Raw genomic sequence first — 15,927 nt, forward strand, 5'->3', positions numbered from 1 at the left:
GCTTTAATCTAAAAGATGCTATTTGAATGAATTTTTTTGATTAAGCGAATGTATTATAGTTAAAAACTTATAGAAATGATATGTAAAGATCTGTCAATTGAAACATTGAAGATAAAGTTAATATTTACTAATTTTTGTAAGTATTTGAAATCCTTATCAAGCGCACCAGTAGATTCAGTGTACTCATGAGCAGCGTTGGTGATCTCTGTATACTATGTGTTTCCGTGTAATCTTTCCATAATCAAATTTTATCACTTTGCATTTAGGTACTTCAGGGGTCACAGAAATAAGTAGAGCATATATATTAAGCATAATGCAAAGCTGCAAAAGCTCATATATAATAAAAAGTTTTATCCATGTTATACTTTAATCCAAAAAGCCAAAAAGGACTGTTATCCATACGGTTCAGCATACAGCATTTACAAGATATTTTGAATCATACAGCAACAAGAATATTGGAATATCAACAAGAAGTGAATAAATCATTAGAACAGAATGATTTAAAAAACTTGACACTGGTTTGTAAGTGGAGTTGTGATGGATCACGGCAATCCCAATACAAGCAAAAATTTGACAATGAGTTCGATTTGGATACGAGTATTTTTCTAAGTTCGTTGGTACCACTGCAACTAATATTATCAAACACTCAGAAAGTGATATGGGAAAACCCAACTCCTTCATCATCACGCTATTGCCGTCCTATCCGGTTCCAATTTGAAAAAGAAACAGTCGACGTAACGAACGAAGAAGTGAATTATATTCAAAATGCAAAAAGCTCCTTAGTAGAAACAAATATAACCTTAATGGGAAAAAATATACGTACAACACATAATTTGCTGCTTATCATGGTAGATGCTAAAGTATGCAATGTTATCACACACACTAGTTCTACTAGAAATGTTATATATGTAACAAAACTTCAAAGGATTTTAATGATTTGACTACAGCTCTACTAATAAACGAAAACTCTCTTACGTTTGGTTAATCAATTCTGCATGCGGAAATAAGACTATTTGTGAACCTGTTGGACTTGTCCCATAAATTGCCTAATCAGAAATGGCAATCACGTTCAGATAGTGACAAAGTTGTAATTCTGCAGAGAAAAATTGAAATTCAAAAGCCATTCAAAAACAAAATGGGTCTTATTTGCATCTTATTGTGCCTAAACCTGGATTCGGAAATAGTAATGATGGAAACACAAGTAGACGATTTTTTTCAGAGTCTGAGTTATCAGCAGGAGTCCTGCAATACAGATATATTAAATAGACTTTTATTAACTTCAGATCCTCTTCTGACTAGATTGAGAGGAAAACCAAAACACCATCAAAGCCTTTTACAAAGGAAGCGTTAGAAATGCTTCTTTCTACTAATGAACTGGAAGACACCATAATGTGCTTAAGTGAGAAGGATGAACTTAGCTCAGATAGCGAAATATTAAATTTTTAAATATTTTAAATCTTTTTAAAATTACACTTATTGTTCTAAGGTAAGAACAGAAAAATGCATGCTTTCAATCATAATTGTTTTGTTGTTAGGTATACGAATATGTTTAGCCAAAACGTCACATTAAAAAACTGAAATACTTTTCATTATTATAATAATATTTATAATTATATTCCTCCGTAAGCGAGCCGTCAGGGAATCATGCGATTGTGCTATTTGTTGGCTGGTAGGTTTGATTAATGTCCTCCCATCTTCTATTGTTGCTTAGTTCAGTTTTAAAAAGCTTAGCAAAGGTGAATTTGAGATTCATCTTGTGCCACAGCATTGAAAACTCCGGATTCTGCTTGGCAAAATTTTAGAAGATTTTTTATCTATTGAGCCAGCTATCCGCTTTTTTTCATTCTTAGAACAGCCCTTTCCGTTTGAGTTCTGATATATATAGGCAAGGGTATGAGTTCTAGAAGGACCTCCATGGATGCTGTTAGACAAGTCCGCATGGCACCCGTTATACATGCGAACACTGTTGTCTGGTTATTTTTTCCCATATAAGCTCCATTGATAGATAACTTTAAAACTTTTTTAATACGAATTTCTTCAGAAAATCATTTCTCTATTTGTACAAAATATTCATTCTGCTAATATTAACATTTTGAGGGAATTCTGAAATGAATTACTATATAAATTTCATTTCGTTTGAATAGTAAATGTTTTAGTTATGCAATTCAAGTGGAATTTGCATTCCCATTTTGTGTAGGTCATTATTAATTTCCACCTTCCGTGACTGTTTGTTTATTAATTAAATTCAAACTCTAAATAATGGTGTTCGAGGGTTTCGGGTTAAGCTAAAGCACTTATACACTACGACCAGTTTGATCTATTGCGCATACCTTTGTATTTAGATATTTAGTATCTCGAGGAATCGAACCAGCTCCTTCGGAGAGATTTTTCGAAGGTCTTCATCCTTTAGTTGGTATGCACCTAAAATTTGGTTTCTTCTGTGGCCTAGTGCATCACAGTTGGTAATCAGATGTTCCGTAGACTCTTTCTCATCCCAGCAGCATCAGCAAATATTGGTATCGGATATATCTGTTTTGTGTAGGTGTTCGTTACATGCGGCGTGGCCTGTTAGTGCACCAGAGAGTGACTTTAGACTCTTCTTGTTTAGGTTAAGAGCGGTGTTTGCTCTTTTGGCATCAAAATTTAAGAATTTTTTGGAATGATATAGGCCGTCTATTCCATTCCAGTATTAATTTAAGATTCAATTATAAATTATTTAAACATATGACTTTTGCAACATGATAAAACGAAAATTGCTTAAATACAATATTTACAGTGATTTAACTTAAATTTTACTTGAATGAATTTATTTATTAAAATTTAAGCAAATTGATCAATATATATTGTAATATTAATTCGCTCGCAAAAACTCTTGCTTTTCAAAAATTATTATTATTGCAGTAAGATTTTATTGCAGTTTTACTACAGTTAAGCACGGTCAAACTATTATAATTTTAAATGAATATGGTCAGACTAGTCAAATATGAGGTATGCTTCCATATAACACAAGATATCAGATCTTAGCAATTATGTGAAATTTTTTGCAATTAAACAATACCAAAGGTATGAAATAGTAAAACTATATCCGAAAATATCATTACTTTGATATGAAATTATTTTTATATTATGATAGTGTTCAAAATCAGTGCTGAAATCATTCTAAAATTTTTTATTATTTTTTATTTCACAAACAGATGGCTGACACAACTTTATTAAAGTCCGAAAGAACTTTTCATACGATTATTTTCTGGTTTTTGCTTCTTTGTTCAATTACACAACCAAAAATATTTGCAAGCCCAGTAAACAATCCTGATATTACCGGCAAGATAAATCATAACATTGGTGTTCCGGAGATCAAAAACAAACAAATTCAAAAACAAAGCAGTCAGGAACTGCCTTTAAATTCCTTGAGTGCTTACGCAGCAAGTTACGAAAGCTCAGCCAACACTAACGCTCAAAACAGTTTTAGGCCACCTTATAAATTACCAAATACAGAAACTAATTTTTCGCCAATGCAAAATATACCATCGACAGCAGTGCTCTTACAATATTTTCCACAAACAATGAATGATGGAGGAGTGCAATACTTACAACTTATACCAACTCGGCCAATAATTGTGCCAATTAGTTCCCTTGAACCATTAACAAAACAATTATCATCATCTAGTATGCGTCCGTTGCACACTGACACAAATATTGGTGAGTATGGAATCCGCTCCGCAGCATTAATTTCAGCGATTAATCCAAATGAAGTAGTATACCCACCACCTTCTTTAGTGAATATTCCAACAAATTTGGGACTTCCAGCGCTGAAACATTCTACTTCTTTGCAACCGTATCATAATAACAATCGTATCAATCGTGAAGTTAAGAACAGAAGCTATCCGTATTCAATCAATTTAAATATAAATGAATATATTCCTGGAACTTATGATGAGCATCGATCAACGCTTGTGACTGCTAGACCTTAGGTGATCAAGAGTTCTGTTGTTAATTTCGTTCATATTAAGTATAATATTATATATGTATAAAATGCTTTTTGCGCGAACCAAGTTAATGAAATGGTTTTAAGATAAAATCACATTATCAATAATACTTAAAATAATAAAGTAGAAGAATATTACGTATTTTTAATTGTAATCAATTTACCTATATTTTTTTATAATTATACATGTATATTGTACATATTGTATATATCCTCTCTTACAAGGAGACAAACAATAAGTTTTTAAGCCCTAACACTAATTACAAAACATTTTTAAGCTATACAATTATTTAATATAAAATAAAATAAGTAAAAGTAATATTACGTGTCTCATTTAAATCATTTGGGCTTTGGGATATATGGGCTTTTGAATAATATATGATTTATTAAAAAAAGAACGCTTTGCTTTTTTAAGGAAAATACAATGTATCCACTTCCAGTTGCATAATATTGAACAGCTGACCATCAGCTGTTTTTAAACGAGAAGTACTGGACATAATTGCAGCAAGAAATCAAGGCAAGGAACTCCATAGTAACATAAGAGAGAAATCTGGTAACCAGTAAAAAATGTTAAGTGATTTATAACATATATCTTTCACTGTGCCTTGAATATTTGCTGTGTACGCATATCATTATTGTACCTAAAATATTATCTCTGGCTGCAAATCGTTATTGTGCTTTAAACATTAGCTGCGTTCAGATATCATTATTGTGTCTTGAACAGTGGTAGCTGCGTCTACATATCATTACTGTGCCTATAATCTTAACAACGTCCAGATACCATTACTGTGCCTTGACCAGTGGTACCTGCATCTGCATATCGTTACTATGCCTAAAACATTAGCTGCGTCCACACATCGTTATTGTGCATCGAAAATTAGCTGTGTTTACACATCGCTGTTGTTCTGTGAACATTAGCAGCTGCGACTGTATATCGTTACTATGCCTAGAATATTAGCTGCATTAAATATTATCCAAATATTATCCGCGTCTGCATATCATTTTTTTTAAAGAGGACTCAAAAGCATCGAAAGCCTAAATCAGTGCAGAACGTTAATCCACTAAAAACATGTACTCATGTCCGGACTGAAAGTCCCTTCAGGTACCATCGGAATGTATTACGTCAGAAGGCGTTTTGAGCTCAAATCATTAGTTATGTCGTCCGAGTTCATAACTATCCAATTTCTTGAGAGGGGACCTCTTCTGCGGCGCGTTCACTGACAGAAAGTCGTTCAATGATTCTAAGTTCAGTTATGATCTACGTAGCAGCAGTCGATATCATTCACCATGTATCCAGCAAACTTATCACTTTGAAGATTAAGTTATCCGTACATATGGACTCGCCAATATCCTCACTCTTATCTGCTCAGGCTTCGTTAAAACGTGGGCAAGAGAAAGGAACGTGGCTCGTTTAAAGTCATCCGCAATGATTAGCGGAGATTTACCCCTGGCTTCTGCAACGATTTCAGAGAGTACCTGCTCAAATTCCTGTAAGTCCAGACTATGTGGAGCATGGCAGAAGAACAGGAAGAATTCGTCTACCTTGGCCCAAGTAAAAAACCGTCGGTTACCTGTAAAGCATTGGAAAGCTCTACCATTTGCGGACCATATTGCTGCTTTACCGGAGGAGTTCGAAGTCCATGAGTTTACATGAATCCACACAGTCCATGATTCAGCAGATTGACCAGCCGTTTCGAATTTTCACGAATATGAGCTATTTATTTGCTTTGCTAACTCACAGATCATCTCTGTCTATGAAACCTGGTCAACAACACCTTTCAATACTAGCCTGAGTCCTTGGTGCAACTATGATGCGCTGACAGCCCAAAAAAAAAAATATGCAGGGATCCCCTTAATAATAGGTGGTGACTTCAACGCTAGAGTGGGTGAAGAGGGTGCTCAAGAATTCTTATCTGAAATTAGTTCGATTTTCATATCTAAAAGAAGCTCTCTCGATTTAGTCTCGAATATGCGTGGTAAAAATATATTAGAATTCATAGAAAATAATGGCTTTATCTTGCTTAACAGTTGCGCAGACGGTGACATCCCAGCAAGTTTTACATTTTCAAACAAGAATGGTAACAGTGTTATTGATTTAATCTTGGGCAACGTCGCTGCAATTCCATTTATAAAAAGCTTAGAAGTACAAGCACTTGCTTCTGGCTCAGACCATTTCCCGGTAATCTTAAAACTTGAATTCCCTACTGGCACTAGCAATATAAATTGTACAAATGTAGCTTCTTGTAAGCAAACCAGATTAAAAAGGGCATGCCAAATTGGCTCTTTTGGGCTATGCCGAAATATATGTTATGCAGACTGTTTCGTCAGTATAGCAAATTTCGTATTTTTACAATGTTTTGGTACTTTTTCTTTGTGCCTAAATTTAAAAGGAGATGTAGATATGCTCACTGTCAATTTGCTAACAAATCTAATCAACAAGAAAATATTCATAGTAACAGTAACGCGTTGTCAACTCGCGTTACTGTCTACTTTAGGGGCAAAGTATTTCAATTTCAGTACGTTTTGGGGAAAAAATGGCAGTAAGCAACAGAGCCTATTTTATAAACTGCTATAATCTAATTATTACACTTTTCGATTTTAAGGAAAGGCGTAAAATATTGTAAATACTGTTAACAATTATTGTAAGATAATATAATATTAAATTAAGTCTTCTCTCGCCATTACACATTAAATTTACCAACAATTTTTTAAACACGCCTCCAGCAAACAATGCAAAATTTGTTCACTCATCATTATTAAAGCAATCGCTGAAGTGTCAACAGCGATTTTTTTTGGTATGTTTTAATAACAAATTTTCCGTAGGTGCATAATGCAATTAATATTTAAAATAAAATATTCATTGTAATTTAATGTTTGGTTATTTATATATTTTTGTTAGCGAAAGGTTATTAATATTTTAATTCTTCTTAATAACATGTTTTAGAGATTAAAAAATTTTACCTAGGTAGAAAATACAAATATTTGAAATAAAAGATACAATTCATTCATATTTCCAAAGCATCGCATGCTAACGACAAATCATGTGTGCATTTAAACGATGTTTGCGCTTCCATTTCTCAATGTAAATAAAATTTTGCATGCCGACCAAATCCGACTGTATATGCAAAAACACGAGTGTGTTTGAAGAGATATCAAAATTTTTTGATTTTCAAAGTATATAGTAAAAATAATAACTAAATAAAATAACGTGTTTGTTACTAATAATACCAAAAATTAATGAAATTTGGCAGTCAATTAATAATAATTGTGCATTATTATTTTTCAAATTTAATTACAGCTGATAGTTAACTGGAAGTTATGTACGTACTTCCAAAAATCGTTCACAATAGACAAGTTTTTAGTCTTGGCAACCATACCAATTTAGCTTGGCAATTTAGGGTTTAGGGAGTGATAAAACCCAACTACTCGATTTATTCTTTGAAGTTGACAATGTTTTGCCCACTGTGGAGATCTTTTGTGAAAATAAGAAAACAAAATTTAATTCGACTATATTAAATATAAATATTATTAAATATTAAATATTATTCATAGATTTGATGTGCTTAGAAACTGGCTTGAACTTAGAAAGATATTAAACACAAATTATAGTGAAACCAAGTCAATGACGGAATCAATGAATGAACTAACAACAACCAAGCTGGAATCGACCATTAAAAATTACTATTTTAAATTAAAAGAAGTCAGAAACAAAATTTTTGACAGGAAATTAACGCACGACAAACTTATGAATACAAATGGAGAGACAAATAGAACATGTTTAAATATTTTTAAAGAACGTTTGCCAGAACTGGCAAATACCATGATTTACAGTAGAAACCCTTCAACAATAGAAGAGGCTTATTATATTATCCTAGAATCTTATATTATCCCTAATCTTACATCGTCGGACATCGTTTTCAAATTATCGCAGAGGAAGCTTACCCAGTTCTAGCAACGCAAATCTCAGCGATAATTTTAATCAAAACAGGCATTATAACCCAAATAATTTTAATGGAAAATAAACAAATAGATTTAATAACAATAACAGAACATTATATAACCCTCTCAGAATTTACAATAATATTAATATTAATAATAATAATGAGGGTGTTAAGGAGCGTATATACAAGGTGAAGTGTCTGATTGCATTTAATATAGTAAATGCTAGTGCGATTGTTCACTGTTCTCTCCAAGTTAACACACAGCCTCCACGTGTCCGCCTCTGTATAGCCACAATCATCCGTACGTAGTGAACTAATGTGTGTAGCGAAATCCTCCTCATGGATGTATGAGGATATGTGTAATAGAAACGAACGATTTACTGCGTTACGTGCGTTAACGATTTACTGATGACGATAATCGCAAACGTTAAAGATATGCACTTGGAATCTCTGAACTCTTAACAGAGAAGGTGTATCTATACAGCTGGTTAATATCCTTAAGAAATATAAGGCAGACATTACCGCCCACCAAGAAATGCGATGGACGCGACAAGGATGCTCTAAACGAGAACATTGTGACATCTGCCATGCAACAAAGCATGAATTCGGAGTCGGATTTGCGGTAAACCGAAGGTTACGAAGTTTGGTCTCAACATTTACACCAATAAACGAAAAGCTTACCAAAATCCGTATTAAGACAAAATTTTTCTACATTATTCTAATTTGTGCACATGCCCCGACGGAAGATAAACATAATGACACTAAGAAAACTTTCTATGAACAGCTTGAACAAGCATATTTATATATTTATATAAATGTATTAAGGGAGAACCGTTCTTATTGCAGTATCTTAAAGCTAACGTAAAGAAATAAAATAAAAAATAAAATAAAATAAAATAAGTGATTAAAATGTTTAGAGAGAATCATAACAACAACTTTCGTAAAAAGTATTAAAATTATCTTTACTGATTTACAGCAAAACAAAAATAAAACAACTTAATCTATTTGAATAACAAAATTTAAGTTAATATCAAACAAATTACAATAATAATATTGCAACAGAAAACAAACCAAGTGAATAAATTAAAGTAAATAAATTAATAAAAACAGAGTTTAAAAAAACACAAGACAAATAAACGTGTTTTTAATACAATTCATTTTTTGACAGTTTTTTAAACACTCCCGCGCTATTTGCATTTCTGGTTGTGCTTGAAAGAGCATTCCATATTCTAACAGACTTTAGATTTAGGAATGATGAAAAGCCGAGATCTGTTTGATCTAGTTGGATGCAAGAAATCAGAAAGGTACTTCGGCATAGTAGTGGAAGTCTGAACAAAAACAAGCATACACGAAACTTCATATATTGTTCAATATCACACCCCAAAATTGCGTTTCTGTAAATAACTAAGTGATCGAAACATCTGAGACCAAAACCACATCGCATACTACAGTTTACTAACCATCGTAACTTATTGAGGGATTCAACATCAAGTTTTGAGTACACTAAAAAGGAGTACATAACAATTGGAACAATAAGTTGTTTTACCAATAAAACACGCATGCCAACAGGTGTATACTTCACAGAAAGCTTCAGACTGCACGAAAAGGTTCAGATATCTTCGAGGACCTTAATCATTGCCGTCGTGCAACTGTGAATTTTGATAAACCCAGAATGGAGAGGAGAGAGAAGTTGAAAGCAGTTAAGAAGAGTACGTATTTGATCAGCCATTATGTTCTCACACACTTAAGAGAGTGAAGGGAGAATACTGATTGGACGATATTCGAAACATGACGATGCATTAGCCATTTTTTCAATAGGAATAGTTTTTTTTTATTTTGGTCTTTAGTTTTTTAAGCTGTATGAGTGTTGATTATAACTTAAAACCGCAACGAGACATAACACTAGAAAAAAACAGTAAAATTTTTGTTTTTGATAAATCCTTTAGAATTAAAGTTGAAATGTGCTTCAAAACTTTGTGCAGAATAATCCTAATTGAGCCTAAACACTGTTTTTTTGTTTGAAATAATTATTAATTAACGCCAGAAAAAAACATTGGGCGTTTATTAATTTATTTTTGTCTAGTAAGACATAGCAATAATATTCTTGAATTTTTGTTTTCAGGTTACATACAGTGAAAAGATTTTCTTTGCTACCATAGTGTTCTAATGAAAAATTAATTTGTATGCTCCAAGCTAAAAGTGAACTGCAGAAATTTTTAAATTTGTAAAGTGCGTCAAGTAGGCGCTGGTGTGCAGAGTCTGTTGCAGTTTTTTGACATACTCAACGGTATTTAAGATATATATATTAGGGTGGTTCGAATAACAAAAAATTTTTTTTTTTCGAAACACTATAGTGCGCAAAAGTTGCCTCTAGTATAAATTAGAAAACTGTAAAAAATTAAATTTTTCATTTGATATCATTTTAACGACCACTTTTCAGTCGTTATGTTTTGCTAAGGTATGCAAAGCGGCTGTCCAGGTTCGTTAACAATAGAATTTATGTTCGCTGAGACTAAACAAAAAAAAGCCGTAGACTTGATATATTTTTTTAATACTTTATTTAATTATTCGAAACAAAAACAATTACAATAGTTATAATTTAGATAAACAAAATATTATTTTCCAAGGATTGGAGAAATTTATGATTTCCGCGCGTGACTATTTCGTAGGGGTGGACTTATGTCACCTCAGTATATGAATTATATATAAGATCACTTACTGTCAAAGATGACGATGTTTCAGCGACTTTTGTGCTATTGTCGTGTACTTCGTGTTATTTGCATTTTTGCGCACTTTGTTTTCTTCGCCTGCCTTTGTTTTCGCCGCGATTACGTTTTGTTTACTTCGCGTTTCAATTCTTTTTTTAAACAAAATATGAAAATATATTTATAATAAAAATAAATATTAAGACAATATGTGCCAAAATATAAGTGAGTGATTTAATAAAATGTGGTAACAGAATTTTAACGCTGCTGCGTAAAATCAGTGCCGGTGTAATTGGAATTGTAGCTTGTTTTCTCCGTCTGTGGCTTGTTTATGTTTGGTTTATCCATAAGAGAAAGATAACCCAACCAAAGTATTTATAGCAGAAGTGGGTATTTCGATGTGTTATATTTCACGTTTTATTGTTTTTTTCCTTTCTCTATTTTGTTTTTATGTTGTAAAAAAAATGTAAACAATGAGTGTTTTTCAATGTTGGTAATTCATGTTTATTAATTCAATATATAGAATGTGTTTTATTGTTTAATAAATGTTTCATGTATGTCTTATATTATAATTTGTAACTAAAATTCATTTGTTTTATTCTTTACATATTTGAAGTTGTGTTTTTTTAGTTTTATTACTTTTCTTTTTATTTTCTTCAGGTCAAGTCATGCCCGCTGCTCGTTGACGCATGGAATGTAGGTAATGATGTTACATTCTGATCTTGATAATATTTGAATAACTCTTATTCTTTCTAGGTTGTGCACAGAATTTTGTTGAGGGTGAGTTTACTTCTGGTGTCGTCCGCAATGGTGTTGGTGTTATGTTTTCTACTGACGGACTGACATCAGATTTGTACGCAAGCATATGTATGGTTGAAATTACTTTGTAGCAATTTCAACCTTTACAATCATCTGTTCGCGCATCGCCTCCAAAAGTTGACAAAACTGATAAAATCGATCATTTTTCAAAAGAAATTTATAATTATTAGTAACATACAATTAATACGGTTTAACTTTTTTCATTCAGTTTAAAGTTCAAAATATTAAAATAAATGAACAAACCACTGAAATAATAATATTAACCTGTCGTCCAATATCCACGCCAGGTTTGTCAATGATAAACCGTGCAATTTTCGCGCCTTTTTTCATATTTCAAAGTGACAGCTGTTAAAATTGTAACTGAAAGTAAATGTATTGCACAATGGTCTATTACCGTAGTATATTGTTTAAACTACTAGAAATATAAATACTATTTAACATATTATAATATTTACCAATTGCACTTTTACTGAAAATATTCGAAATTGTCTGGTTTCCTTAACTTCATTTGTACAACACTTCGCCCGTTTTGTAAATACAAAACGACCTAGAACTCACCACGAGGAGGTGGTTGCACTGCGAGTTCCACCCTTACCCTACCCAACCAACCATCCAAGTAGGGTGTGTTAATCATTTCTTCGTATTTCATATCTAACCACGCAGGTGCCCATTCGAATGAGGTTGAAACGTTACTGACATTCCAATTTAATACACTTATAATTTGACTTGTGCGAAAAATCAGGCATGTTCGGTCTTAATAAAAGTTTTGCTCTGATTGAACCATCCCTCGCACTTTGTCCGTAAACTGTAGCGGAAGCTTCAATTACAAGTTTTACGCACCTCTCTACTGCTTGCGTATGACATGGATAATTCTTGAAATCTAGAAGTGTTTCGGAGTTTTTGTTTACAAATAGCTTTAATTTCTAATTAGTTACTTCTCGTAACAAAGGTGGTGATGTCAATTTGCACAACTTTCAATCAATAATTTGTGTATAATCTTTAGCTTTAAAATTCAATTTTGGCAATATAAATTCTATAATCGTTTTATCTTGCCTTGCCTTAACAATTTTTTTGTATCCAAGTTGTCGAATTTTGTCCCTTTTATTAAATATCATTGCCAAAAGCAAATTCTCAGAATGGGCGAAGTAAGCATTTCGTTGTATTACAGGTTCAACAACTTGAAGTAATTTTTCTGGCAAATACCGTGTAGTTGGAATAGCCTTAAAAACGTGTTTAGGACTGTCAGTAAAATTCTTACTTACCCTAATTGAAAACCACAGAGGCATATACGATTTTAGGATAAAAAATACAATTTGTTTTAAATTTTCTGAAGGACTTTTCACACTTACGAATAGTTTTAAAACTAGTTAGCCATCTAGAGTGTGATATACGACCAGGATCTCGAATAGATAAGTCCTCTGGAAATTGTCCTGATTGTATCGCTCTTGATATGTTTAATAAGTATTTTTGATCTTTGCTGAGGATCTGTTTATCAATTTCAAGAACGGTGCAATCGACTCTTTCGTATTTAGTTACAAGTTGTTTTTCACACTCACTCAGCTGCTTGCCTATAAACCCACAATAAGACGTTGGTCCTGTTGTTAGACCATCAATATGTTGAAATAAATGGCGAAAAATTATTTTATTGAAATGAAAAAGACAAACACTTTGTAATGAAACAAACACTTTCTTGTGGTTCATATAAAGCTGGGGTTTAACTCAGCCGTCGCCAATTTATTTGGTGAGACCTTGTCACTTCTGATTACTCCTAACACCTGAACCGAAGCAAACTAAATCGTTGATAAGCTGAACTGAAGGTGCTCGGAATTGCAGATAAGCTAACTCGCCGAACAGCCGACACGATATAACACAGACACCCGTGACTGTTAAAGCTACGTGTGCTGAATTACAGGTCGCAATTAACACGCCGTTCCCTGTTCACTATTAAAGCGCCCACGGGCCGGAGACGTTAGGTTACTATTAAAAGCCACCTACAGTTTCCGACACTATGGTATAGACACACGTGATTGTTGAAGCTACGTGTGTTATACCCCGTGCAACCCAGATTCAGTAACTTTTAAAGCCCTAAATCTTGTTTATCTAAACCATTTTTTAGTTCAGTCGTTCAATACTATGCGCCACAGCTACCTAGTTTACGTGTGTCTTACCTAAATCTCTCAAAGCTGTCGTTGTCTACACTCAAGGTTTCTTCAAATGTCAATGCCGCTAGCAATTACAATTCGGTTTGCATCTAAACTTCTTCGGCTTGAATAATTATTAATCTTTATTTAAACTTCCTTTGTACTTTTGTTTGACACAGGAAGTAATATAGTTTCTTTACAATTCTTCGTACAGAGGTTATCGATAAGACTTTTAGCAATAATTCGACACAATAATTACAAAGTTTCTAATTTTTATGTTTACGTTACTGTTTTTCAATGAAATATTTTAATTTTAATTTTATTTATTTAAATTTAGTTATACATGCTAAATAATAAATTTCCAATTGTTCTGCGTTTTACTTTTATTAAAACAACTAATACATTTTCAAATGTGCTGAGTTTTACCTTTATTAAACAATAATTTTTCAAATGTTCCGAGTTTTACTTTTATTAAACAATTGATAAATTTCCAAATGTTCTGAGTTTTACTTTTATTAAACAATTAATAAATTTCCAAATGTTCTGAGTTTTACTTTTATTAACAATTAATAAATTTTCAAATATTCTGAGTTTTACTTTTATTAACCATTAATAAATTTTTCAATATTCTGAATTTTACTTTTATTAAACAATTAATAAACTTCCAAAGTTCTGATTGATATTGCACTATACCGCGTCAAAGAATAACAAAACAAGAGAGCGCTTCTCCCTGGTGCACGCACTTTTATATCGTCAACGATCAACGGTATCAGCTGTAACTACGTTAGAGTTCAACGACCGTTGATCGAAGCTCGTTAGCTGATCCCACTGCAATGCACTAGTGAAAATCCCGCTTTAAGGCAAATTCTAGCTCGTATTCATATGGAAGTTAGGAGTTGTTCTTGACTAAGCTTTGTTTCTGTTCCACATCTTTGCACAAAAGCTTTTTTAGTTTGACAGCTCGTTCTGTTGTTTTGTTTTGATCTTATTTGTTTCTTTTCCTTTAACAATGTGACGTGCCGGTGAACGTGTGTATTTCATTCTATTAATTCAGAAAATTATTTTAAAGTTATTTTATATTTTCAACAAGTTCCAGCAAAATCGAACACCCAACGATAGCTCAAGGTATATGCCTTATTGTCTTATTCAAATACATTTGTTTACGCATTAACCAATAATTTGCATACGATTTCAAGATTTCTCCAGTGTAAAAGTTTTGTTGCTGGCGGTAGTGGATTTTGGTGAGTTGGTTTAGTTAATAGTTTTTTTTTGTATTTATTAACAAATTGTTTTCATACAGGAGCCTTCGCTTTAATCACTTCAAGTGAGTGTTGCTGTGATCGTGTTGTATTCGCTCCGTTTTTTTTTTATATTATTATTATTGAGTAAGGGATCGTGCACTGCGACCTAAAAGATCTATTGTGCCCCTTTGTCGGGTTAGAGTATTTCTCTAAGTCCGATTTCTTTAATGAAAGACAGTGTGGATCCTATCTTCCCCAGTCTTGAATCCTTATGATCCATGAAATACCCTCCTAGGTGTTTCTTTCGCTAATGCATCAGTGCCGGGCACTCCCCAAGCACATGGTATGCCGTTTCTCTCTCTTCCCTGCAGTATCTGCAGTCTGAGTTGGATTGAATTCCTAACTTCGATAGGTGATTATTCAATCTGCAGTGACCGGTCAGTAATCCCGTAATAATTCTTATGTTAGTTTTTGATTGTACTATGCAATCTTTAAAGCGTTTTAGGTTGTAAGTCCCTAAAAGCATTTTAGATTGTGAGAGTCTTGGTAGCATTAACCAATAGAGTTCTCTCTCTTTTTTCTCTGCGTCATTCATGATAATGGATAGAGCTCCTTTGCCTAGACCACAGAATGGTTCTGGGCCTATCATTCTTGATGCCGCGCCTCTTCTTGCAAGTTTGTCTGCTATTTCATTACCTTGGATACCAGTATGTCCCGGAATCCATAAAAGGTGCACCTGATTGATCCCACCGAGTGTGTTCAGCTTGTCAATGCATTCCCATACCGGTTTGGATGTTACCTGGTAAGATATGAGTGCCATTATAGCTGCCTGGCTGTCAGTCAGTATTGCAATTTTACGGTTCCGGTAGTTACGTTCAAGATTAAAACTGGCGCATCTATCTATCGCGTATATTTCCGCTTGAAAGATGGTTGTATTGTTTCCTAATACTTCCCAGTATTTTTTGCCTGGTCCATAAACACCAGCTCCAGCTCCCTCATTGGTGAGAGAGCCGTCTGTATACCATGTTATCATGGTTTCTTTTATTTTTGGGATGTTAGACAAACCTTCCCAGTTCTTTTTGAAACTGATTGAAA

General features: G+C 33.2%; 1 protein-coding gene across 1 annotated transcript; it reads left to right on the forward strand.

Moving 5' to 3' along the window:
- The first annotated feature begins 356 nt into the window (after window positions 1-356).
- Window positions 357-4,120, forward strand: LOC119666191. Its single transcript, XM_038075473.1, has 2 exons — window positions 357-860; window positions 3,195-4,120. The coding sequence occupies exons 1-2, from the start codon at window positions 357-359 to the stop codon at window positions 3,969-3,971; spliced, it is 1,281 nt and encodes a 426-aa protein (XP_037931401.1). The 3' UTR covers window positions 3,972-4,120.
- Window positions 4,121-15,927: the final 11,807 nt, after the last annotated feature.

This window comes from Teleopsis dalmanni, chromosome 1, assembly GCF_002237135.1.
Source record: "Teleopsis dalmanni isolate 2A chromosome 1, ASM223713v2, whole genome shotgun sequence".
Classification (NCBI taxonomy): Eukaryota; Metazoa; Arthropoda; class Insecta; order Diptera; family Diopsidae; genus Teleopsis; species Teleopsis dalmanni.